Below are 27,243 nucleotides of genomic sequence, written 5' to 3'. Positions count from 1 at the left end.
GCCCGCCCAATTTATTGTTCAATTCTTTGTACTTCATTTTGCCTAATTCTGTATTCATATTCTTCCATTTTCTCCGCTCATCCATCTTTGTAATCATCTCATCCGTGATCCATGGTTTCCTAGTCCTTTTAGCGTTAACGGTTCCAATAGTGCCTTTACGGCTTTAGACAACCCCTTCTTGATCATTTCCCATTTTTCTTCGATAGTACTAAGCCCTTTACCATCCTCCATGATTTTCTCTACCGCCTGTTTGTATTCCTTCCTTTTCAACCCATTTAACGCTTCTACATTCCATTTTCTAACTCGCCGCCCCTGCCTTATCTTTTTGAAACGTACGCTACATTTCATAACAACTAAATTGTGGTCTGAGTCCGCATCCGCTCCCGGAAAGCTGTGGGAATTTATCACACTATTCCTAAACCTGTGTCTAACCAGGATATAATCTAGCTGATATCTTCCTGAGTCACCTGGCATTTTCCATGTATACCTGCGTCTTTTGTGGTGTCTAAACCGAGTTTTTGTGATGACTAACCCCTGTCTCCTGCAGAACTCAACTGCTTTCTCCCCGCGGTCATTCCTCGTGCCCAAACCGTAGTCGCCCACCTCATCACCATCTCTTCCTTCGCCTACCGTCGCATTCCAATCCCCCATCACTATCAAATGTTTCCCTGCATGAACACACGCGATCATGTCCTCTAACTGATCGTATATCCTATCGACCTCTTCTTCCTTATGGTCGCTCGGTGGCATGTATACCTGAATAATAACTAAGTTCGTCGGTTCTGCTTTTATCTCCACTAGTAGTATTCTATCCGTTACCTGCTCTATGTTGACTACGCTTCTCCCTACCTCTTCATTTAATACAATGGCAACCCCTCGTTGGCTCTCGTCCCCGCCGCTGTATATTATTCTATACTTATCACTACAGTAATCCCCGCTATCTTTCCATCTCACCTCGCATAGACCTAAAATATCTATATTTCCCCTTTCCATCTCTCGCTTAACATTCTCCAATTTCCATGTCCTCATCATTGTCCTAACATTCCACGTTCCTATTCTAACTAATTTGGTCTTCTTCTCCTGCGTCTTCTGTCCTGCTGCTGCTGGTTTTCCCTTGCAAGGGTTTCGTGGGATGACGACCGCGGAAGCCTTGCCTCCCCCGCTGCCGGGCACGACACACGGCCGATTGGGCCGAGCCCCGTGGTTGCCAGGACTCAAAATATCTCTATTGTCCATCATATTTTTCTAGGGAATGATAATTGAGGTGGTTTCCCGTTGCCTTCCTCAATAGTGTTTTTAACGTGACACCATCACTTACTGGCCGCCCCACTGGGGTCAGACGCCATTGCAGCCGCCTCACTGAGGAACAGACGCCGCGTGGACTACCTTTCGTCTGGCTCCTAACCTTCGACCTATCTGGCATGGGTGACCCTACCAGGAGCAATTTTTATTACTCCCGCCAGCACAGCTCTAGGGGTCATCGGAACGCACAAGCCCTTCCACCACGTCAAGGTTGTAGTCCGGGGAGGGGCAGGTATCATTATAGTGAAAAAATCGAAGTCATAGTAAAAAATCGAAATAAAGGCGAAAACAAGATTAGGCGCTGCGCAGCTGTCAAATCATGCGCTTGTGTACATTAGTAGTTTGCATATTTAGTTGCATATGTGTAACTTAAAATAAGTTTTGCATGAATATACACGTCAGCATGGGTTTAATAAGCATATTTTTGTTTGTTCTGCATGTATTTGTATTGCATTTCACGGTTGGTGCTCTGTCACCCCCTGCCACGCACCCTTTTTGGGGAGGGGGCTCACGAGGTTGATGTGAATATAGAATTGCACGTCCGTGTTTCCAGCGCGCCCGGTATTTTCTCACCCTACTGACAAAGTGTAAGCCGAATCTTCTTTGAGTGTTCTATTAAAACTATCATGTACCTAAAAAAAGCAAGCATTGAAAAATGTACATTGTACCCTGCAAGTCACTGCTAGAGAGTGAGGGAGTGGTTACAAGGAAATATTATGCAAGGGATTTTTTAAATTTGAGGTTTTAAAAATTCGAAATTAACAGCGAAGGAATCGGTTGCATTTCACTGAGGAAACGAGGCCTGCAGTTGGGAAGAATAAAAATCATAGTTTCTGAATAACCCTTGCCAGCTAATCTACAATTACACGGTAACCTGCGAGCCACTATTTGGGTGTGTAGCAGGGGGTGATTCCTCAACATGAACATCAAAAAATACTTTAATGCTACAAGTGGCGATGTTGATCCAAAGGATGGAGAGATCATTGTCCCTGTATCAGCTAACATTCACTACGGATCTAAACTTAAAATACGATTCAACGAATGTCAAACGACCGGCAAGTAAGGGTTTCGAGAAAATAAAGTGGGTAAGCTAAAGAAGGCAAACGTTTAAAATAGGATACAAACGATAAGAAATTGGATTATCAAATATTTATTCTTTAAATCCTTCCTTCGGAAGATACGTTTAGTAACCACGGATATATGAATCCGCGTTATCTTTAAAATTGTCGACTGGCATTTTTCTTTCTGAATTTATAAAGTAGGAGTGTAAATATTTCTCATTTTGCCATGATTATGTAACGTGCGATAACATTTGATGAACAAATCATTTGAATCTGAAGCTGACAAAAGAGGAAATAATGTATGCTCGGCATCGCATTGCTAGGATATACCACAACGGGAAGTTGGAAACTTGGCTGCCGAAAGGAGCAGTGTGAAGAATTCCTTTCTCTCTCAGAGTACCGGACATGAGTAAGAAACATCTAGTTAACACTGGCAGGGTTTACTCGATGGACACGGAAAATTTCCACAAAAAAAGCTTAATTTTCGAAGGAGCCACACGTTACGTGATAAAAAGTACTTAGTTTCCAAGATACTCTTGGAACTATTTGATTGCATTGGAAAACACTTAACGCAGCACCAATACGTTATTTAAAAACGGAGACAAGGAGTAAGCGAGTAAATACAGACCTATTTCCCTCACATCCATTTCATGGAAATTCCAAGGTCAAGGAACACGTAGTTGCTAGTTCGATCGTGAGGAACCTTGATAGTCAGAAGTTATTGTTGGAAAATCAGCATGGTTTCCGGAAGGGTAGATCCTGCGAGACAACTTGCGCATTTTGTTCATGATAACCTTATTTAGGTAAAAAGAAATATTCTAGTGGACGCAATTTTTCTAGATTTTAAGAAAGCTTTCGGCAAAGTACCTCATAGTAAACTAATCGCAAAACTAGAAACATATGGCATAGATACATGTAAAAATACCCGGGATTGGATTTAGGACTTTTTGAATGGTCGGATTCAAAGAGCAGGGATAGATAGAGTCAACTCAAACATCAGGTGTTCCCCAGGGAAGCGTCATCGGGCATCTTCTATTCCTACCTTACGTTAACGACATTGACTCCGTAGCCACTGCTAAGACACGTTTGTTTGCCGACGATGCGGTAGTTTACCGTGATCCTGAGTACACAGCAGCTTTATCAGATGACCTAAATGCTATACAACGCTGGTGGGACACTTGGCAATTATAATTATATTTAAAAAAGTGCGTAGTGATAAATTTCTGGAAAAAGAGCTATTCCCTACCGAGCGCCTACTGCATTAGGTACACCCAAATGGATTGTGCAGACCCAATTAAATACCTAGGCGTTACCCTCACTCATGATCTCTCCTGGGTGAAACAAATACTGGGAATGTGTGGACAAACTAACAAAAACGAAGGAGTTATTAGAAGAGTACTAGGTAAATTTAATAAAACGGTTAAAAAGAAATGTTATCTTTCGCTGGTTAGGCCTCATTGAGATGATTCATATTCTTTTAGTATATTGGATCCTCACGAAGTTGGTTTGATCGCCGAATTGGATCGCGTGTAGCGTAGAAGAGCTAGATTTTACAAAAATGTTGTTGTGATAAACTGAATATCGTTTCTTTAGCAACGATGTTGAAAATGTATCATTGTGCCCATCATACCATGGTAGGGGAGATGACTTCAATAAAATTAAGAGAGGTTAGTGTACCTTAGATCGATTTAAGATGTATTCTTGCCCACGAACGATAGGGGATAACAACAACATGACCAACTACGGTATGAGCAAAAACATTCAGGTCAAAATTTAATCTGGTGTGCGTTAACCCCCACACCACATATTAGCGGTACCTCGCTAGGCAACAGTAATACGAAATCATCGCACTTATTTATGAAAACTTAACCATATTCACTATCAAAATTAAAAGCCAGTAATCTTTGAACATTATCTAATTCCTCGCCCTATGTGACTATGATCTCTGCCGACCAATAATACATTAAAAGTTCGTAATAATATTCGGGATTAGTATTTTTGCTTTTTTGACAAGTAATATTTTGGGAAACTGGCTGTGAATACTTTTAAGGCTAATGCTTGTCAAACTTTAAAAAAATAAGATAACACAGTTTTTTTACTTTCAAGAGTGCTTAGCGGCAATTCATAATTCAAAAATGCGCTACTTGTAGCTTTAACAGCAGAGCTGCCATCTAACGTGGAATAACAGAACGTTTTCACGGGAAAGCGAGGCAAACGCAAACCACCCATCGAGAAACGAGAAAGGAAAAGAAAAATGGAATTCACTTTCGATTCTACTCTGTTTAATACAAAGTAATGAAATCTACATATTGCAAACCATAAGAATGACAAAATTGAACAACATTGGAATGAACATTTATGCAGGTAAGGCGATTTTAATAAAAATAAAGAAATACTGAAGATGTATAGACGACCTTTTTCTATCAATCGTTAACTAATGAATTCAGCAAGTTGCATAATTTCTTTACGTAATATTTGTAATGACCTATCACGAGAGAAAAAATGTCCATTCTGAATATTCTTTGGACTGGTCTGTTGCCCAACATTATGGTGCACATCGTATGCGCATTTTACAGACAACCGATCGAGAGAGACAATTCAATACTAGAATTAGATCAGAAAACAAAAGGTTTTTTATCCCAACACATTGATCGCGACGTTATAAGCAGTGGAGATTTGAATGTCCAATCTATTGACTGGAGCACATATAGTTTTAAAACGGGCGGAAAAGACAAAAATATCTGCGAATCGCTATTGAATTCTTTTGCGTCGAACTCATTGAAGCAACTTGTTACTTCACCAACTAGGGGCGATAGTATTCTTGATTTGTAATCAACGAATGTTCCCGAAAAGGTCCTAACGATAGAAACTACAAAAGAATTTAATGACCACAGCGCGATAAATGCTAAGTTTTCGCTTCATGGGGTCCGAAATAAGAAGTCTAAAAGGAAAATTTACTTAATGAAATGAGGACAATTTGCACTTTTCCACAGTTTATTTAACGTACGACGCGTTTCAACTCACAGAGTCATAAACTGTGGAAAAGTGCAAATTGTCCTAATTTTATTATGATGAACTTCCACGACCTCAAGCCTGAATCTGTTGAAAATTTACTTGTTTGAAGAAAGGGACTACAACGGCCTAAAGTGCGTGCAACAGAATCAATTTCCAAGTTTTAAGATAGAGAGTAACATCCGAAACATTGAGGATACGTGGAATCACTTCCTGGAGATCACGAGCTCAGCAGTTCATTCCCAGTAAATTTATAAAAGATAACACGAAACCTAGATGGTACAAAGCGGATGTTAGAAAGGCAATACGACGTCAAAGGCTATGCCACGTCAAGATTAAAAATATTAGGGTGATATCTCTAGCGGTAAAAATCCATTTCGTGCAAGGTTATGGGTCATAAAGTTGCTAGTTCGATCGTGAGACACCTCTTTAATCAGAAGTTATTAATGAAAAATCTGCACGGTTTCCGAAGGTGTAGATCCTGCGAGACACAACTTGGGCATTTTGTTCATGATAATCTTATTTCGTTAAAAAGAAATATTATAGTGGACGCAATTTTTTAGATTTTAAGAAAGCCTTCGACAAAGTACCTCATAGTAAACTACTCGAAAAGCTAAAAGCATATGGCATAGATACATGTAAAAATATCCGGGATTGGATTTAGGACTATATGAATGGTCGGGTTCAAAGAGCAGGGATAGGTGGAGTCAGCTCAAATGCAGTAGAAGATACGTAAGGTGTTCCCCAGGGAGGCGTCAACGGACATCTTTTATTCCTACCTTACGTCAACGACATTGACTCCGTAGTCACCAGTAGGATACGTTTATTTGCCGACGATGCGGTGGTTTACCGTGATCCTGAGTAAACAGAAGCTTTATCAGATGACCTTAATACTATAGTACGATAAATTATTGGAAAAAGAGCTATTCCCTCCCGAACACCTACTGCACCAGGAACACCGAAATGGATCATGCAGACTCAATTTAATACTTAGGCGTTACTCTCACTCGTGATCTCTTCTGGGTGAAACACATACGGGGAATATGTGGGAAAGCTAACAAAAAATTAGGAATTATTAGAAGAGTAATAGGTATATGCGATGAAATGGTCAAAGAGAAATGTTGTCTGTAATTGGTAAGGCCTCACTCAGAATATGATGCAAGTGTATGGGATCCTAACGAAGTTGAATTAATGGTCGAATTGGATCGCGTGCAGGGTAGAGGAGCTAGATTTCTAAAACTTTGTTATGATAAACTTAGCAGCGTATCGAAAATATTAGGGCAGCTTGCTTGGGAATCACTCACGGGGCGAAGGTTAAAATCACTTATTGAGGCTCTTGCATAAATTGTAGGGGAGTCTCTTTAGCAGTGATGTTGAAAATGTATTATTACCCCCATCTTACTACGGTAGAAGAGATCATGCTAATAAAATTAGAGATTAAGAATAGAACAAATAGATTTAAGATGTCATTTTTTCCACGAACGATAATTCATAATAACATTGTCTGACCTTGGTAGGGTCATGTTCGGGTAAAATTATTCTGGTGTGCATTCACCCCCTGCCACACACCCTGAAATTTCAGATTGCGCTCAATCAATGATAAAAAATTATACTCACCAGTATTCTTGCGCATCGCAGATTCCTCATTTAGATGTATCCCAGCTAAGTTTTCGGGTCCTGTGAAAAAAATAATTACAAATTCAATGAGTTGTCTTGAACCCTACGTCATTTGTCTTATAGTAATTTCAATCAATGTGTCCCGATGACTGAGAATTATTTTAAATTTCAATTAATCATACGTAGAGTAGTAACTCATTATAAATATATATTACTTTAGGTGAACGCGGTAGTCCGTGGGTTACCGGGACCGGAGCATCCAACATAAAAATAATGATTCCCTGGGACGCCGCTGAGCACCCTCAGCTTCACTCAAGCTAAGCGATTTTTTCTGGTGTCAAATCTTCCTGGGAAACCACACACGGCACAGGGTAAGGAGCGGGCCCCTATTATTACCCAGTTAAAGTGAGAATTTCACACACCGTTGGGCTTGGTATTGGCCCTCACCTAATAATCCGGTCTCCGGGTTCATGATTGAGGTTTTTGGATATTAATTTAAATTTATTGCCACCCGCTGAAAAGTCCAAGATTGGACTTAGCATGGCCATATTGCTACAATTAGACAACCATTAATGAAATGAACTATCATGATATAACATGCCTTAAGTACTATCTCGCTCCAATTTAATCAGTGTACATATGGAACATACAATAATAATAAACATACTGTATCATATTGAAATGTAATGAAATAATTGACTTTGTAATTCCACACACTTTATTTAAAAAACACACGACCCAGGTTTCGACGTTGAACGTCATCATCAGGTGGTCCTCATAGAAGCACGCTGGCTATATATACCTTCTGATCATAGGAGGGGGGGGTTGGTCAGAGAGGGAGGTCGGAGGGGTAAAAAAGGTTACAATGTAGCTGGGAAGAAAAGAGAATTACATTTTTGAATTAGAAGAGTGGTAGGTCTAGGAGTGGGGAGTGGGAGGGATACAAAATTTCGTTGGCAAGATCATCTTTCCAACGGACACATTTCAAAATTTCTAACTGCTCCAAAGCATCGAGCCTTTGACCTTTTTCTTCAAAATGAATAATTTTTGTCACAAAGTCACTTTTGTGATCACTTTCGATGAGGTGTTTTGCAAAGAGGGATGTTATGTTCTTATTTTTTACACATGTTTGGTGTTCTTTAATCCTTTCTTTAAATTTCCGTCCTGTTTGTCCAATATACTTTGTGCTACAATCCGAGCACTTTAACTCATACACTCCACTCCTCTCGTTTTCGGGGACTTTGTCTTTAGTGTGAGAGATCAGGTTCTTAAGGCATGAACGACTGTAAAAGGCCTATTGGGACTATTTCTCAAAAAGTAATTAAAAGTTTACCTAAAGAAAAAATTAAATGTGCCTTTTACAGTCGTTCATGCCTTAAGAACCTGATCTCTCACACTAAAGACAAAGTCCCCGAAAACGAGAGGAGTGGAGTGTATGAGTTAAAGTGCTCGGATTGTAGCACAAAGTATATTGGACAAACAGGACGGAAATTTAAAGAAAGGATTAAAGAACACCAAACATGTGTAAAAAATAAGAACATAACATCCCTCTTTGCAAAACACCTCATCGAAAGTGATCACAAAAGTGACTTTGTGACAAAAATTATTCATTTTGAAGAAAAAGGTCAAAGGCTCGATGCTTTGGAGCAGTTAGAAATTTTGAAATGTGTCCGTTGGAAAGATGATCTTGCCAACGAAATTTTGTATCCCTCCCACTCCCCACTCCTAGACCTACCACTCTTCTAATTCAAAAATGTAATTCTCTTTTCTTCCCAGCTACATTGTAACCTTTTTTACCCCTCCGACCTCCCTCTCTGACCAACCCCCCCCTCCTATGATCAGAAGGTATATATAGCCAGCGTGCTTCTATGAGGACCACCTGATGATGACGTTCAACGTCGAAACCTGGGTCGTGTGTTTTTTAAATAAAGTGTGTGGAATTACAAAGTCAATTATTTCATTACATTTCAATATGTTATGCAAATTCCACAAAGTTACGCCTGAGACAACAAATTTTATACTGTATCATACCTACAGTTCATACATGTGATGTGTGCCGAGTCGTATATGTAGAAATATACATTGTACTCAAAATAAGTATGTTTGTATACATAATTAATGGAGAAAAAATCGTAAGTAGTCATTTAGAAAATGCTAATATTATTAAAATGGTGATTTACGATTGAATTCATTCAAAAAATAATAAATTGTATGGTATATAAAATCGCACAATGTAAAATTGTCAATAGTGATTAAATAAATTATTCAATTCTTACCGTTTCAAGAAGTTTAATTAATATTATGTGACATAATTTGATTAGTATTTATTAGCAATCAACCTGAACCTATTACAACACGGTGATAAGCTTTATGCGATTCCTTAAAGGAAATCACACATTTTTTTACTCTATAATAATTGCACTTTGAAATTGCACTCTATAGTAATTTACTGATAATAATTGCACAAGACATTAGCAAGATGACCTTCTTCCACTATGGAAGGGCAAGCACTGCTACACCAGTGGTCGCAAACCTTAGGTCCTCATCCAAATGATATCGTTAGAGACGTGAAGGACGAAGGGTGGCCTCGGGATAATAACACATTTTAGACAATGATTAAAAATAGTATACCAATAAATGTCCACTCTGTAACCCAAGAACAATGAATACATTGAGATATGTGCATGGTAAATCGATTTATTACCACACTAGATATAAGGGGAAGAATGCCACAGCAGAAGAAGAAAAAGAGCCTAGTCACCACTCATGGAATAGGCATAAATGGTGCACTATGTTGATTATTACTATTTGATAGTCTAATATTTACGGTAGATTTTAGGTGCACAGACTTAACACCGCCACATTTCTTAGCAGTGTCAATAACGACACAACCTGACACCCCACGCTATAATTAACCCTTCTTCGATTCCGCGTATATCCTTCCTAGATTGGAGAAATATGTAAAGTATGACATATGAAGGCACGAAATCTGGCACAGCATGCCAGAAAAAAAGGACGCGATGCGGGACATCGTCCTATTTTGCCTAGTGTACGCACCAAAACTCTGGCACAACTCAGTAAACTGAAGTTTAATTCCAAAATAATATATTCTATTGTTTCAGGCTTCACTTCGTGGAAGTATTTAATATCCATACTAAAAAGAAAGACTCAAAGAAAGAAGTACAACGCGTTTCACCGACTTGCGGCATCATCAGGTACCTACCTGATGATACCGCAAGTCGGTGAAACGCGTTGTACCTCATAATAAATTCTGTGGAAAAGTACGAGTCTTTCTTTTTAGTATGGATACCAAAATAATATCTTTATTTCTAAAACTAAATATTATCTCTAACTGTACTACATTTGGGTCCTATGTTATTTTTGTAATTCAATGCTATTATGTCAACTTGTTTTATATTTATTTTTCTCATCTTGTGTAATTGATGTTAATTATATCAGAATACTAAAAGGGGATTAGGCGAGAGCAGGAACCCCCTCAACAACCTGTATCATGTTTTTATTTTATTTGCTTCTGCAATAAGTAAAAGGAAAGTTGTGATTGGGGAAACTCCTTCACCACCTTTCATTAGTATTATTATTATTCCCTTCATTCCGTCCAATACCTCTCCTATTCCAACCCCTTCCTCGCTTGCCTAACGTTCTCCACTCTATCACAGCCTTCAACACCCCAACGCGCCAATAAAAACGGTCTGTACCAATATTTGCTGCCATGGATTGTTCATAACATTCTCCCTCTCATCCCCTACCATGCACTTAGTCGTTTGTTTTTCTTTATTGCACTTTTACCATCCTTCTCCACACCCAAGTTTCAAAGGTCTTGAGTATACGCCTACCATTTCGTTCCAACGACCAAGTTTCCGCGCCGAACGAAACCGCACTCCATGCCGAGGTTTTTGCCTTGAGTGGGTTCTTTGTCCAACGTAATTCTCCTCCGTATATCCCTATAACTTTGACCATTTTGGAAAATTAAATTCCTTTATAGGTTAACTGTTCCACCTGGTCTAGCTTATGAATTCCTATTTCATATTTAACTTTGCTTTTCTTTTTCTGGAAAATAGTATAAGCTTTTATTTACATTGATTCTCAACCCATATGTATCCCACTGCGCTCACCAATAGTCGTAAACCCTTGAATGCCTGGCTAACTAAATCCTGATCATCTGCAAACCTATATGATTTTATGAATGACCCACTGACTTCAATTCTTGTCTCCAATTCTTTTCATGCCTCTTTTACCATTTCTTCCACTCAGTCATCGAAAATATTGGGTGGTTATAGGCGCCTCTGTGTTATTCCCCTTCCCAACACTATGAATCGAGTATATCAAAACATTCGCAACATCAACATTACGTTCCCATCGCGTTTATCTTTGGAGAATGAAATTTCACAATTTTTGGTGGATACCTCAGCAACGTCTTTGTGCACTCACTATGAACTTCTTATGGAAGTCATTGGTAGACTGGATATCTACAATTTCAATATCCTCGTTATAAACCTATTACCTGTTTTCTCTATATTTTTCCATTTCTTTTTCCCTAATGCAGTTGGCATTAGTTTATTCTTACACAGTATACATGAATGAGCATAGTGGACCAAGTAAAATGCCTTGAAAATAACTATAAGGTAGAATAACTTCCGAACTATAAGGTAGAAAATACGTTAAGAGCATCGGAAGGGCAGCATTAGAAAACTACGGCACATCAAACGAATTGTAGGGAAATATTTGGATGAAAAGGTTAAAAAAGTTCTTGTTTCGTGTTGATTTGCCCTCCATTAATGGGCAATGTTTTTACATGGTTCAGAAACTTGGGTCGTTTGAGGCATGACGAAAGGCGTGCATAGAAGAATTTTGATATGTTTGCGCTGCATATAACGTAAAAAAGAAAATGGAAGAAAAGGGAAAGCAAAAGTCCTTAGCATGACAGAGGAAGGAGGAAGAGATAAATTCGGAAGCAGTACAAGTGGATGCAGCAGATACCAAGAGGCAATGGTATGCTGAAGACGAAGGTAGAAGGGAGATTGCAGGGAAAGAGGAGTAGAGGGAGAGTATGTGTTTCAGAATTTATGATATATATTACTTGAATTAGAAATTGTAATGATTATTAATAATTCCTAGGAACATTATTTTTCGTAGCGTCGTACTCATAATTTCTCTAAATCACAAAAGATATTTTTCATTGGCCAGATTTAATGATTGCAGTGATCACTACAAAAACATTATTTTATTATCATTACGTAATACCCAGCAAGTCACTGTTAGGGTGGGTGGCAGGGGGTGAACACACACCAGACTAAATTTGACCCAAAATACTTTTTCCCCTGCCGCGGTCGGAAAATTTTATTCTGGTCCCTTATCGTTCGCGGGAAAAATTGCATCTTAAATCGATCTACTGTACACTCGTAATCTCTCTAATTTTATTCACATTGTCTCTCCTACCGTAGTAAGATGGGGGTAATGTACACATATACTTTCAACATCATCGCTTAAGAGGCATATTTCCAATTTATGCAAGAGATTTAAGCTGTCATTTAAACTCTTTTTGTTTAATTTAGAGCACATGGAAGGAAATAATTGGTCACCGTTTACTTGAACTTTTGTTTCCACTCTTTGGTTAATAACTCGCCTCGCACTAAGCCTACGTGGCACGGGGAATTAATTAAACGGATGCCCATTAAATGGGTGTTAGAATTAACACACATTTAATACACAAAGGGCACCATTAAAGTCTCCATAATACCATGCATACTTCAACAATACATGTTTTTCAATATCTCCAGCAGCCAATTGTCCTGTATTTTTTAATTTCTCGTGAATTGAAAAAAGACATTCGCAGCTTCTCTTTTCATGCTCAACATCTCTTCGTTTGTTTTACTTTCCGGTCCTTTAATTTTTTCCTTACAGTCACTCCTCTTAAGCCTCCAATCACGATTATTCCCTTGCCTCAACGACCGTGTTTACATACATATTCGATATGGACCATGATATAGACATTTTGATGTGGAGCGTGGTTCTCATACAATTATACACCCAGTCCACAAATATTTTCTACATCTCAGGTTCCTGCCATAAAAACCCTATTCGTAAAAGTTAATTTACCGAACGCAGTAATCCTTTTAAATGTCTTTACTAAAATGTCCAGCTCGGCCTGCCGGCATGTTGTGTCCTGAGAATTACCGCTACGGCCGGCGGAGAATCGAACACATCTGAATCTGCAACCCTTCCCCGACGTCAAAAAGGCCGGTCGCCCCCCGATTAAGCCGCCCTCCCACCTCCACCCGGCCCCTACATCAAAATGCGAACTCGGGCATGCGGTCGTGACCGCTTCGGCCAGCGGTCGGCGGGACTGCCTTGCCCCCACTCCCCCGGGGGGAACGAACGGATTGATTGACGCGGGGGTGGGAGGAACTTCGCCAGAGGAGGAATTGGGCCGACCGACCCCTCCTTCGCCCCCTACAAGTCCCATCTCCCCCCATTCGTTCCAGAGGTGGCCGCGGAGGGTACGACGACCGATGGGGTAGCCACGATTATGTCGGCGTGAGATTACGCCACGCGTGTGGGAGACGGGATGGAACTCACCCGCGGATTCGCGACGTGTCGACCTCCATACGATGTCGCGATCTGAGCGAATTGATGCGTGAAATTGCGAAGTGAATGTGGTTTCGGAAACCTCAGATACAAACAGGAAGGTCGATTCGCATGCGGAAACGATGCGCCCAGTTTCGATAATTTATCGATATAATCGATATATTTGTAAAAAAATAGTGTTTTCATTAATTAGAAATAAGGATCCAACGTAAATGCTTCATATTCCAAATTCGGCCTAAAAACCGCAAGAAAAAACACCTCAGCCGTCGTTTCTATTTATATTTTCGGATACCCATCTAATGGAAACGGGTTTCTCTAGCCAGATTTGCATATCTGTCTAATGTATGTGCCCGCAGGCAGGTTAACAGGTAGGAATAGAATTTTAGGGAGGGGGCGCGGTGAATTCCCTGCGGCGCAGCACCCTAAATGTATGTGATCAATAACAATTTCGAATAACATAATTTAGCCCTGTTTTCTGTCGATTCCCTTGCTATTTATCCTCAATTAAATACTTATAAGTTTGAAAAAAAAATTATTTTTGGATGAGAAGGAAAAGAAAAAAAAACTTTTCGCACGGTCACACAGCACAGTAGTTCAAAATTTCTAAGATCGATTTAAATTTTTCTTTAGAGCGTTCAAAAAATAGTTTTTTCTCCTTCCAATTTTCACATTAAAACTTTTTTCCTCTTCTTTTCCACTGGTGGGTGGTGGTGAGCGACATATGAGCCTCCATCTATGTAGTTCCGCCCCTGGATATGCTGTGACAGAGGTACTCAAGTACTTGATTCGTTATTATTGCCTAAGTTTCATTCCGTCCGTTTCAAAATGTAGATTCGTGTTTCCCATTTTTCTCTTCCCAAAATTCCAACCACCAGTGTGATTAAGGGAAATTGGCGACTTGATCACGCAACCTATTTTTTTTTGCTATTGCAGTCATTCTGAACTGTGCGTGGGAAAAAGAATCCTTCGTATCCGTTGTTTCGATAGGCTTTTTTTCGTTATTTCTCACTGTAGTCTCACAAAGTAGCAAGCACATAGTGGAGTTGGGATTAGTCCAGTTTTGACCTTGAACACGCAAGATTTGCATGGATACAAGAAACATATGCACTGAATTAGTACCTTACTGAGCATAATAATCGTCATGAATTGCTGAAAATACTTATTTAACCGTTAGTGTACTCTACCAGCCAGTAGCTCGTAATTTCTATTCTTAGAGACTTCGTAGATGTTGAAATAAATTCAATTCTACCCAGACGAGGTGGCCGAGTGGTTAAGGCGTTGGACTGCTAATCCAATGTGCTCTGCACGCGTGGGTTCGAATCCCATCCTCGTCGAACTTTTTCCTACAGCATATTTGCTACTAGACAAAATAATTTTTATTTAATCTATAAATTGCAATTAAATGTTATTCATTATGATGTTCTTAGCCCCTACCGACATTCACAATTCAGTTTTCAAAGCACGCGATCGTCTGGTGGACAGTGCAGTGGCACCTCGTTGCCAGTGAGTTTACGTTGGCGGTTTCTATTTGTTCCATTAGATAATCTTAAGTCGTCCAACAAATGAGACAGTTCAACTTTTTATGGGGAAGTCGCATATTTTTCCGTAAATTTCATTTGGTTTGTAATTTTTCTTTGTCTACTAAATATTATCACTGATTCCACGCTGTAAATAAGTCTCAGCCAAAGAAGAGGAAATTTTGGAGGAATTTTGACGCGGAGAAAGGAAGAATCATAATTAAAATCAATCTCTGTACTACTTTGGTAAATTATCAGTGTTCCTTGAAGTACAGATTCATCTTTTTACAGAAATTTTGGCAGTGCTACTTTTTCGATCATTTCCAAACACAGGCCGTGAAAGGAGAATTCCAGTGGAATTAATTAAAAAAAAGACTTATTACGCGTATGACCCCCGTAGACAATGAAAATATTCTATCCATGAAGAGGGAAATAATTTTTGTAAGCATGATATTTTGAAGCAATATGCACTCCACTAAAACACCCCTAATCTACTAATAATCCTAAAAAACATTCGTATTAATGTGCAAAACCCTTCCGCCTGAAATATAATGCGCACTTATCTAATATACTCACTTAAGTATACTGGCGATGTAATGAAGATGGCAAAGTTTCTTACTGTACATTACAAAGATATCAAGGCATTATTCCTTTCCTCCAGAACGGAAAAATTCTATTTAGTGCAGCAAAGCACAATGAATCTTGTTAGCAAGATCATGTTTCAAAATCATTTTTCATCTTTTGGATCAGTTTTTATAGCCGATTAGTCACCACTTGAAGTAACATTTCTTTTCCCAACGATCTTTTATGGAGACATCAGCATATTAAAAAACGTTTAAACATTCAAGTTCTCAGAAATTATTAGTCAATGTAAATAAATTTCAGATGTTCGTACGAAGTGAGGAAAGAAAGGTTTTACAAAATTAGTTTCGAAAAAACTCTTAGAAGTGAATAACATGTACCTAAAGTGTACATAAAGAAGAAAATAATGGTAAAACCTTTAACACGAAGCAAGTAGTTTACATGGTATACATGGTTCAGACATTTGGTCGTTGGGACGGGAGGATAGGCGTAGATGGTAGGCCTGTGGTTGTGTGTGGAGAAAAATGGAAAAGGATCAAGTTCTTGACATTTTCGGGGAAGAGAGACGGCTTCTGGAAACGGAAAAAAAATTAGGACGAGTGGATGCAGGAGATACCTAGAGTCAATGGGATGTTGAAGGTGATATTAAAGGGAAGAACTTGAGGAAAGCGAGGTAGAGAGAAGCAAAGAGACAGCGTTTTGGATGGAATTGCTAAATAACGAGTCATTTTAATATAGGGTTTAGGGAAAATTTTCGTCATGTTAATTAGGGCTTAGGAGTACAATAGCGTATTTTGCCAGGTTTTACCAAAATCCTAACCTACACCAGTAGACAATTACCAATAAATAATTAGAAAAGTATTGGGGAGATGAGTCGAAATGGTGTAAACGCGATGCTTTTTTGCTGGTTAAGCCTCGTTATAACGTACTGCTATTTTGTTAATGAAAATTAGGAAATGAGATTCCCACAAATTTGGTTAGATAAACAAATCAGATCATGGGCAGCGTAGAAGAATTAGATTTGTACCATGTTATAATAGACTTCATAGCGTATCCACGAGGGAGTACTCGTAGATAACAGGAGGGAAATCACTCACGGTGCGAAGGTTGACTTATTAGAATAAATCTCTCACAAAAAATTAGATATGGGACTCGGAAGCAATGATTTTGAAAATATATTACTAGCCTCGTCGCACTGCGGTAGAAACGATAATGAAAATCAGATTAGAGAGATCAAGAGTAAACAGATGGTATATCATTATTTACGCGAAAGATAAGGTATCAGAGCAACTGTAAACAACCGCGCAAAGTGAAAACGGTATTTTTAAAATTCAAAATAGCCTAGAATGTTTGGACTATTTAATCTAGCATGTATTTTATTGTCCTTCTTGTTGCTTGAAGCTCGTATCGAATGATGCATGGAAAAGGTAACTATCTGCTATTCCACAAAATATAACTTTATTGCGATAAATCGTGGCATCATCTGGCCAGATGATGATACGCTGTATCGAAACCGGTCGCAATTAATTTATATTTTGTGGAATAGCAGAGTGTTACCTTGTAGTCTACGCATCATGAAGGAGTTCCACCAAGTTACGACATCCACCATTGCATCGTATCGAACGCGTAGAGAAGTATTTTCCATTTACCATATTGTAAGTAGCGTATTCAACATTATATTCATTATTGAAAGTATTTCACATATTAATTGGTAACAAACAATTAAGCACAACTTAATTTTAGATGTTTCATTCCCGGTGATGAATCTCCCAACCTACAAGACACCTTTCGGTGGCCTGCGAGATGACGCGCAGAAACGAAAAGGAAGCTCTTCGTATTTCGAGTAACCAATTTCACGGAATGAAAAGGGAAAATCTCCAGCGAATTTAGTGCCTACAGAAAACATTAAAATATCCTTACTCGAAATCCGGAAACCAGACATAATTTTAGGTCGGAGATGGTGTTTTTGAGCGACGAGTAACATACTAGCTCACGTAGGATATCACCAAGTTTTAAAGTGTAATTAATCTATTTCAAAATTAATCCCAATTCAAATTTTTATTGAGTATCAATATTTAATGCTATTCAGCAATATCTTTCCAGTAAATTACGTATCTAGATTTTTTAAATATAATTTTGCATTAACAATGCGGTGAACACGCGCTGCCTTGTGGTTTTAACTGCCAAATTTTATCGTAATGCGTGGCATTTCTTATTTTTATCATAAGTCGCGTAATACTAGTAAACACACGGAGCCCAGGAATCGCGTACTCGTTTGCACGCCTTTACTCCTATGTTAAGAATAAATTGATGCTAAAAAACGAAATCATTCCATTACCCAATCTCCATCAATCTCTCGAGAGCAATTGATTGTGCATTATGGAAATAAATCTGGGCGAACGCCACATCGTCTACTCCCGAATTCATTAAGCGGATTTGTACATTATAATCTCAGGCTTACCACAATACTGCTGTTCTCAAAGATTGCATGGCAAATTGCCGCCTTTCTTTTAATTTGTTTAGTGTAGGTTCATGTGAGTTGCCTGCATCACCTTGCTCTTCCACTGACTGCGCCTGTTCGCGTCTGGGGATCGATTTTTCTTATTAGCTTCTCTTGGAAAATTTAAAGGCTTCTCGGTAGTTCACTCCGGCAAAAGCTGCGAAATACATGATGGCGACGTCTAACGTCCTCCGAGGGAACCATTTTAGCAAGTAACCAACCCTTTTACCGAACCAAGATGAAGACATTGGGTTCTCAAGAAATGGGTGTTAGACCTTAAAGGTAATATATTACCAAGAAATATAAAGGATATTATTTGCATGAATATTTTTATGGCCAAGCAAAAAAAAAAGAATGAAAGCATTTCACTAAGTCACGCCATATACTATTCGATTCCCGTACGCAAAAATTATATATTATTTTAAGTAAGAGTAAGGGCGGAAGTCCATAAATCATATCCGTTTATTGTTTTCGTAGATATTATAATTACAATAGCCTATTGAGGTATCTGATTTGCACTCAAGATCAATGCAATCAAATGATTAAGGCGATGTATGTTTCACTGTATACATAAATTATTGTTTCCGCCAATAAAATATCCTCTGATACTAGCAGCGTTCCTTGCGCAATCTACCCATTTATTCAATACTTGTCCTTGAGCTAATAAAGAATTTCCAGCCGATCTGTGTGATAGTAACTGAAAACCATTCGATTTCATTTGTATTTTCAATTGCTATAGTCTACAAACATGAAGTCCACTGTACAAAACATCTCACATTTATAGTTAATGTTAACCAATTAATGCTTTCCTCAATGCAGACAAATTAGAGGTATATGCTGTTCATGGGATGCCATCATACATAACCGATGACGTTTTCGTAGTTAAAATCATAAAACTTCCTAAATGTTATTCAGCGAATTCAAGTTGATATCAATGATTATAACATAAATACCGGGTTTCATGCAAGATGTACATGCTTCCCTTACACGACTGTGAATAGCAATTTGGAATGATAACTTATTCACGGGGAAGTATAGAGCTGTTCGAGTAGAAAAGGGGAGCATACATAGAGACGGTAAGACAAGTATAACTTAGATGATAAAGAGAGAGATAGTGATGCCTTCACGTGAAACCAACTATCAAGATAACCAATGACGAACCGCTCTATTATTATCTTTCTCACATTTACGAGAGAATAGCATAGAATGTAAAACAATACGCTATAAACACAAAAGAGAAGCCACAAAACTAAATAAAATGCACAGGGAGCGTATGAGAGTGATTAGCTGGAAGCAGAGGGAGTAGTAGAGATGAGTACTACATCCCCGAACAGGAGATGAAGTACTCATCGGGGAGTTGGGCGGCATGCTCAAGTCGAATAGAATTCCCGTACCACACAAGAGTAGTTTGCAGACAAAAGCAAAATGCTTGTAATTCACACGTAAGAAATACATATTCCTAAGATTAAAGAAGTCGATTTCACCAATCGAACCATGCGGATAAATACGTTAGAGAAGGAGGTATGTTGGCGACACCTCACCTTGATTATCCGTCGATCATTTGGGACCCCGCGCTGGACGCAACTTCGTAATTCAACAAGATATAAAGGAAAGCTGCACCTTTCGTTCAAAACCGTAATGAACGAACAGGAAGCGTCGTTTAACTAATATTAAAAATACTGGATTAAGAGCCAATGAAAGCACGTAGATAATATACAATACTTAAAACTATGAGATGTACATACAAATAGTTTGTTTCAATCAGACTAAAAGGGGATAGTTTTAGCATAAACAAGCATAGCAAGCATATCAAAGGTGTGTGTATATAACTACTATCGGTAACACTTTTTTCCTTACGTGTGCCTGAAGTGAAGAATTCAGACCGTCGGTTAAATATGCGCATGATCGCAGATTGTTTTGGCATTGATAAGATGACAATGTAAACCATTACTACTGAAAATTTGGCGATGCCAAAGATCTGCACTAAAATCGTCCCGAAGGTCTTGACGGACGACCAAGAGCAGAGTCAAGAGTGCCTGCCAGCGATTACCTTCTGCAATGGCATCGCGACGATTCCCCAACCCGCTTACTGTCCGACTTGGCACCAGCAAACTATTTTCTATTCCTAAAAGTGAAATCCTCCCTCGAAGGACACCACCATTGGATCCTAAGTACCGTCAAAGATGTTTGCAAATGTACCCTTAAGCACCTTCCGGTATCTGCCTACCAGGGATCCTTCCAGTCGTTGAGAAGCCGCTGGCATAAATGTGTCGACGGATCAAGGGATGTACATTGAAGAATTTTGAGGTATTGTAGCATTATCTGAAATAAAACTTTTCCCGATGCCGTTTATACAAATAATGTATTTATTCGACGCTTCGTCATTAGCACAGGGGGGGGGGGGCGAATTCCATCCTATCATATCGGGAGAAAATATGGGCGATACGATTAATTAAAAAATCGATTGCTTATCTACTTCTCTCAAGGATTTATTCGTCAAACTTGATTTTAATCAAAATGCATGATTTGACTCCACCGTCATGTAAATCTCCGAATTCATTCGCCCTCTTTTGAAGATGTTCGCGTAACTCCCACGGCAAAATATAACATTTTATAATTCTGTTTATAATTAACGTTCGATTTCGACTACACTAATCAAATCGATTTATTTGCAACCGATTCCAATTTCATGAATCTCGATGATATTTTTAATGAAAAAGTTTTTTTAAGAAAAGGATTTAATATAAAGCCATCGTTTCACGAAGTATTTATCACTCGCGTCGATTTTTTCCTTCCAAATATCGTCCGCTCGCCGTGACCACAATTAGAAACCCCAACCCTGGATGGGTCGAGGCGTGAGGGAATCCGCTGATGCTACATGAGATATTCCGCGACATCCAGGACGTGATCTCCCGGGTTTAAAAGGTCGCGGGGCGGGCGGACGTCTTGTCTGGAGGGCCCGTCGTCTTCCACGACCGCCGCTGTCCCCCTTCTAGTCTCCCCATTTAAGTCCCCACCCACCCCGGACTAACCCCACCAATCTATTTATCACGAGCCATCCAGCCACTGGGCTCGGCCGTTTAATTTGGGAGAGCCAAGAGGTTGAACACAAGAGCACAAAGGGAGCGTTCAATCTTTTTTTTCTTCCTTCTAATCCGTCAGTGGGGTCACTCTCACCGAGTTACGCGTCACACATCGGAAAACGGGATGTTGAACGTACATTTATTTCCTTAATTCTGTACGCAGCCATGACGCGCAGAGAATTAGGAAAAACCGAGAAAGTTCGCTATGTCGGCACCCATTGGCTGACAGGCACCAAGGCCTTATAGCGTGATTCACAACTATTGGAACCCAAAGAACCGTCCATCCAGCAATACGTAACGAACGTAAAAAACGTTTTCGCCCTTCTCCAAATCTTGGCGCACCGGTTAAGTGACTTATGTAAATGATAGGGCGTAGCTCTCGCGTGGGTACCCTTGACGACCAATCGTTTCGTTCCCGTCACCTCCCTGCGGTTTCCATGGCGAGATTTGGAAACCGCGGGTGGGTTTGTTGACTGACTGACCGATTCATAGCTTCTTATTCAAAAACCAAGGAAGACAGTTTAGTGAAAACATTTGATACGCTTTCCGGATAATAAGCAAAGTATGCATGTGAAACCACGGAGGAATTTTTATTTATCAGTGGAACTAATCCGAAAATAGCTAAGTTTTAGCCTTTCCAATTGGGTTATAAGCATACTACCTTGATCAAAAAGTTCCCGGAATAACCACCGTGTGTCGCTCCCATCGTTCCGATTTGAGTTCTGTTTTTTTTTGTTAAATTGGTACATCTGTTGTTGATATTCCCTTTAAATCTTAGTGTCATAACTTGACATTTGCAAAAGTTACGGTCGGTTTTCGGTATGTCCATCAGTGCTTCCTGCGATTTTTCCATTACTTCCTCTCGGCTGCTAAAACGCGTTCCCCGTAATGGTTTTTTAACTCGATTGAACAGAAAGAAGTCACAGGGAGCCAAATCAGGTGAATTCGGTGGCTGTTGGATGGTATTTGTTGCATTTTTCGTCAAAAAATTACGAATAATGATAGCACTGTGCGACGGTGCGTTATCATGGTGCAAAATCCACGAGTTTTCTGCCCACATTTCTGGTCTCTTTCGGCGAATTGCTTCACGCAAACGTCTCATAACGCCCAAATAATACTCTTTGTTTACTGTCTGGCCTTCTGGCAAAAATTCATGATGCACTACACCGTTGTAATCCATGAAAACCGTCAGCATTGCCTTCTTTTTTGACTGAAAACGACGTGGTTTTTTTGGTCTCGGCTCATTTGGTGAACGCCATTCACTTGCCTGATGTCTGGATTGCGTGTCGTACTCATAAACCCACGTCTCGTCTCCAGTAATGATCCTTTTGATGAATGTGGGATCGGATTCAGCCTCGCAAATCATGTCTTTTGCGACGTCAGCACGGTCTCTTTTTTGCATGAAATTGAGGTCTTTTGGAACCAACTTTGCTGCTACACGACGGAAACCAAAATCATTAACCACAATGTCTTGGGCGGATCCATAGGCAATGTTCAAGTCCTCCGCTATTTCTCTGATGGTTAATTTGCGGTTATTGACCAACATTTCTTTTACTTTATCAATTTTTTCACCGACTTTCGATGTCGATGGTCTGCCACTGCGTTCATCATCTTCGATTGACTCACGACCACTTCTGAACCGCTCGTGCCACTGGTAAACGACCGTTTTTTTTAGAGAATCGTTGCCGAAACACTTTTCCAACATTTCCAACGTCCGTGCGCCACTAAATCCGTTTTTTACGCAAAATTTAATACAAGTTCGTTGTTGCAAATTTAAATCCATTTCTGCAATTGTAAAAAATCGCCAACACACACAGAGATAGATGTACTCTTGGCTACGTAACTTTTGCAAATGTCAAGTTATGACACTAAGATTTAAAGGGAATATCAACAACAGATGTACCAATTTAACAAAAAAAACAGAACTCAAATCGGAACGATGGGAGCGCCACACGGTGGTTATTCCGGGAACTTTTTGATCAAGGTAGTAAATAACAAGGAAAAACACATACACCCGAATTCTAGGTTAAAGAAGACTAACTAAGTCGGGAATCGAACTATAGAATTCGCAACCTCTGCACTTACCAATCGAGAACGCCATTCCAATGTGACTGGGGCTTCATATATTTTTGTGTGGGAAAAAATGTAATTACTTTTTGTTTGTGTATGAATAATTAAGAGTTGGAACAAATTATCGTCCTGAGAATAGTACGAAAATAGACTATAAGATAGAAAATAAGACATAGCAAATAAGAGATAAACTAGGGTCTAAAACACCAAATGAAATTGATGTCGATCAAAAAATTAATTGTCACAACTCTAATCAATCGGAATATTCCTTAATTAGGGAGGAAAGGGATAACCTCATTTTAAACGACTATACGTATCTTGTGCTATGGGGCGCAACGAGGACGCGTGTCAGGAGTCGAGATGAAAGACATCAGAGTAATAGCTGATCATAACTATGTTAAATTCAAAGAATTAACGGGATATGCCACCACAGTAACTTTAACTAACTCATCCGCTACGTGCATTAAAATGCAACAATTTCAAAGTACAAAAATCATTACTCTTCACCAAGATTCGTATCCGGATCCTTCGATATCCGGCAGGGTGCTTAAGACAATTAAGCCAATTAGCTACGGTTGCTTAATTAGCTACTGAAGCACTCGGCCGGATATGGAGGGAGTTCGATAAAGTTGTTGTCGCAGTATGTCCCGCGGTTTATTTGAATTGGTCAAAGGTAAACACGTTTGTGTTTAAATTTTTGCGTGAACTTCGGGGACAGTGGCTCAAAACGCACGACTACACGATTCTTTACGGCATTATCAGTAACTTATTTCGTCATGAGTACTTGTTATTTTAACGCCCTTAAAATTCCAAAGTGTAAGAATAAGTCTCTGTACCTTAATTGGTTAAAGTTTTCGGCCGGATATCGAGGGATTCCAGGTCGAGCCCGGTCAGGATGAATTATGTTTACATGTAGAAGCCATTTGGCAAAATTATATTTTCTGAAAGGTCGATTTTACGAATTTGCATTCTACTGATGTCGAACTGTGAAAGGGAAAATGAATACCTTATATCTGTCTCTTAGGTCGTCCATTCCTAGAAGTAAATCCTGAATCAACGAACTTGGCTGTTGGCGAAGCGTACATGCCACCATGTATTCATAGGGAGGAAGAAGTCCACAGGGTATCCGATTATTCAGGGAAATAATAGTGAGTGCTCCTGGAAGGAAGCATTCAATAGTGACGAGGGATTGCAACGCGAAGGTTCAAGGTCGTTCACTCAAATTGTACGTACATACGTTTGTTCAAAACAGAAAATGTGTACCAGTAGAAAATGTGTAATTATCAACTAAGGACGCTCCTCCTTAACAGCCACTAGTTGGTGTAATTAATTTTCAGCACATTGCCTCTCATAAAAAAAGTAGTGTATCGTTTCATGTTATGTCATCCGGGGAGACGAAGTGTTCGGAGACGCGTCGTTACATTTATAATTCGCCCCCGCTCTCACTCTGTAACAAGAAAATATAGTAGCTTCCGGAGAATGCCTAAGAAATGTTCAGCTTGTTGCAGAAGATTCCATAAGGTATCTTTTCTTATTTTTTTCTTCAAAGTATGTACGGATCACTTCCCATCAGTCCTCGAGTTCGCTGACGAGGTGGCCGAGTGGTTAAGGCGTTGGACTGCTAATCCAATGTGCTCTGCACGCGTGGGTTCGAATCCCATCCTCGTCGAAAGTTTTTATGCATCTATTTCTTGAACATTACTGCCACTCTTCAACAATGGTATGAGTTACAGTAGATCTTCAGAATCATTTTTATGTAAATTATTTTTACTTTTTTTTAAATATAAGCATAATATATTCCAGTTTTTCGCACGTTTTACGCTAGGCGAATTTTCTGGCATTACTCGAGGGTCACAAATCAATTGGAAGGAGCCGAAAAATTCAATCCTTGACGATGAATTCAATCAGCATGGCCAATCTAGTGACCTTTCTCCCTTCTGCCGCTATGCAGCTACTTTATACGATCAGGTTGGGACCTGATGACTATCCACATGAAGCACCATAACGTACATCGATATGCGCTCCGTAAGAGACACGTCCGAAATAAATTTTAATTAATGATTTAATAATCAATAAAGAAATAAATTTTTATCAGGGTGGTTAACAGAAATGATTGAAAGAAAATAAACATTGACATTCTTTAAATATTGACTGGGATCCAGAGCCACTTTTATGGTTCGCACAAACGACTGTGACTCTGTTTCATCATTTTTACGCCAAATTTTTTTCCAACTATAAAGCAAGTCTTCAACATTTCCATAAGCTACCAACCAATGTGCCCGCTGCCTAGATTTATCTTTAGAATAAGTGTTTAAGGCAAGGCGTTGTACTCTTTCGATAAGTATGAATTTTTAAAGCAATCGAAACTGAAGATAGCAATTCAACGAGCATAACCAAGAAACCCTCTTGAGTGCGAACAGATAATCTCTTTCCGTGAAAAAACTGTATTGTTTTAATAAATAATATTATGATTACACATAATATACATATTATAATAATACATTAGAATTAAGTACGTATCGTCATGTCGATATTTATAAGCAATTTTGCTCACAAATGGATACAGATTGTATGTAATAAATCATAACAGAGTTGAAAGTATGATTGGTATTTAGTCATGAGAGAAACGGATTTGCAATCTCATGGCTGCCGCACATTGTATTTAGCGTCAGCGACCAGACAAATCTGAAAAAATATTTTACTATCGATTGGGATGCTTTGCTTTACTTAATAATTTTGACAGACAAAATAATTATTGCTGATTATGAATACCAAAATAGAATAATTCCATTGCTTAAGAATATACGAGGCTTGCATATCAAACGTAAATAAAAAATTAGACGGCTACCTTGAGATACGTATAGAGATAATAAAAAACTCCTATCTTAATAATAATTAAATGCCTACTGTGAACGAAGTGATTATTTTCGGTGCTTAGTTTAAAGCGGATTCATTTGTAATTATGACTGTCACATATACTTTTTCGAAGACTACGGATGTTTTTGATAACACAAGACCTAATTGGCCATTGTTAACAGTACAGTAATTTTGACGAGAACTCAAGGTGCTCATCTCTTACGCCAAAAGTAAATCTACGAGATATTTAAAAAAGCCTGCAACAAAATATATGTACATTTCATCCAGTAAAACGTGGACGAGGGATAATAGTTGTGACAAATTCGTTGTCATTACGAGGTTCTCGATCTACACAGCCTTGTGAATTGAATTACGTGTTCAGAATTTCTGCATAATTTCGTTTTTGATAGCGCGTATATCTCTCGTATAAAATATCAATTACCTTAGAAAATAGTGCCGTCTCACAGAAAGGTTTTTGGATTTATGTTTAGAGTCAAACACTTGTTAAGTACAAGAAAGTTTAATCAATTAATTATGATATCAAATGATTATTAGCGCAACTCTTCAAAAGCCATCTTCAATGTTATAGAAGCTCAAATCTCAAATAAAAACGCTAATGGATTAATATCGTGGCATTTTTTATAGTCTATAGAGTACGTAATTTCTTAAAGAGTATATTTTTGGCTTCAATAATATGCCGTTAATATAAAGTCAGGGCATTTTATGTGAATGTTATGTATGTAAATAATACCTTATTGCTAAGAAATAAGTGTAGCATTATAACCACTAAAACGATGTGTTAAATATGTTGAACCATTTACCTAGATAATTTTGAATCATACACATTGCCTCCAGAGTCATTATTTAAAAATTACTTATGGCCTTGTAGATATCATCGGCGAAAATACTTTTCTAGAATTTTCTGAAATGTATAGCAGATTTAAGGAGGAATGCTCAAAAAATGAAACAAATAGAAGGTCTGGAGTCCGTTACTCGAACTTAAACGTGTGCAGTACAGTATGGTCCAAAATATTCAG

The 27,243-nt window shown here is 38.8% G+C and overlaps 1 protein-coding gene and 2 non-coding genes across 3 annotated transcripts in view; 2 read left to right on the top strand and 1 right to left on the bottom strand.

The window, feature by feature from the left end:
• LOC139696641 (uncharacterized) overlaps window positions 1-27,243 on the bottom strand; it is a 282,301-nt gene that overhangs the window by 117,457 nt on the left and 137,601 nt on the right. Inside the window, exon 4 of the mRNA XM_071595450.1 lies at window positions 6,993-7,052. Coding sequence (XP_071451551.1) covers window positions 7,038-7,052 — 15 coding nt within the window. The 3' untranslated portion in view covers window positions 6,993-7,037. The remainder of the gene's footprint in view (window positions 1-6,992; window positions 7,053-27,243) is intronic.
• TRNAS-GCU (transfer RNA serine (anticodon GCU)) lies at window positions 14,851-14,932 on the top strand. The gene has a single exon. It is a non-coding gene; the product is annotated as a tRNA-Ser (tRNA).
• TRNAS-GCU (transfer RNA serine (anticodon GCU)) lies at window positions 24,938-25,019 on the top strand. The gene has a single exon. It is a non-coding gene; the product is annotated as a tRNA-Ser (tRNA).

This window comes from Hetaerina americana, unplaced genomic scaffold, assembly GCF_022747635.1.
Source record: "Hetaerina americana unplaced genomic scaffold, ioHetAmer1.1.p SCAF_7, whole genome shotgun sequence".
Lineage (NCBI taxonomy): Eukaryota > Metazoa > Arthropoda > Insecta > Odonata > Calopterygidae > Hetaerina > Hetaerina americana.
This window is presented reverse-complemented; position numbering and strand designations above follow the sequence as displayed.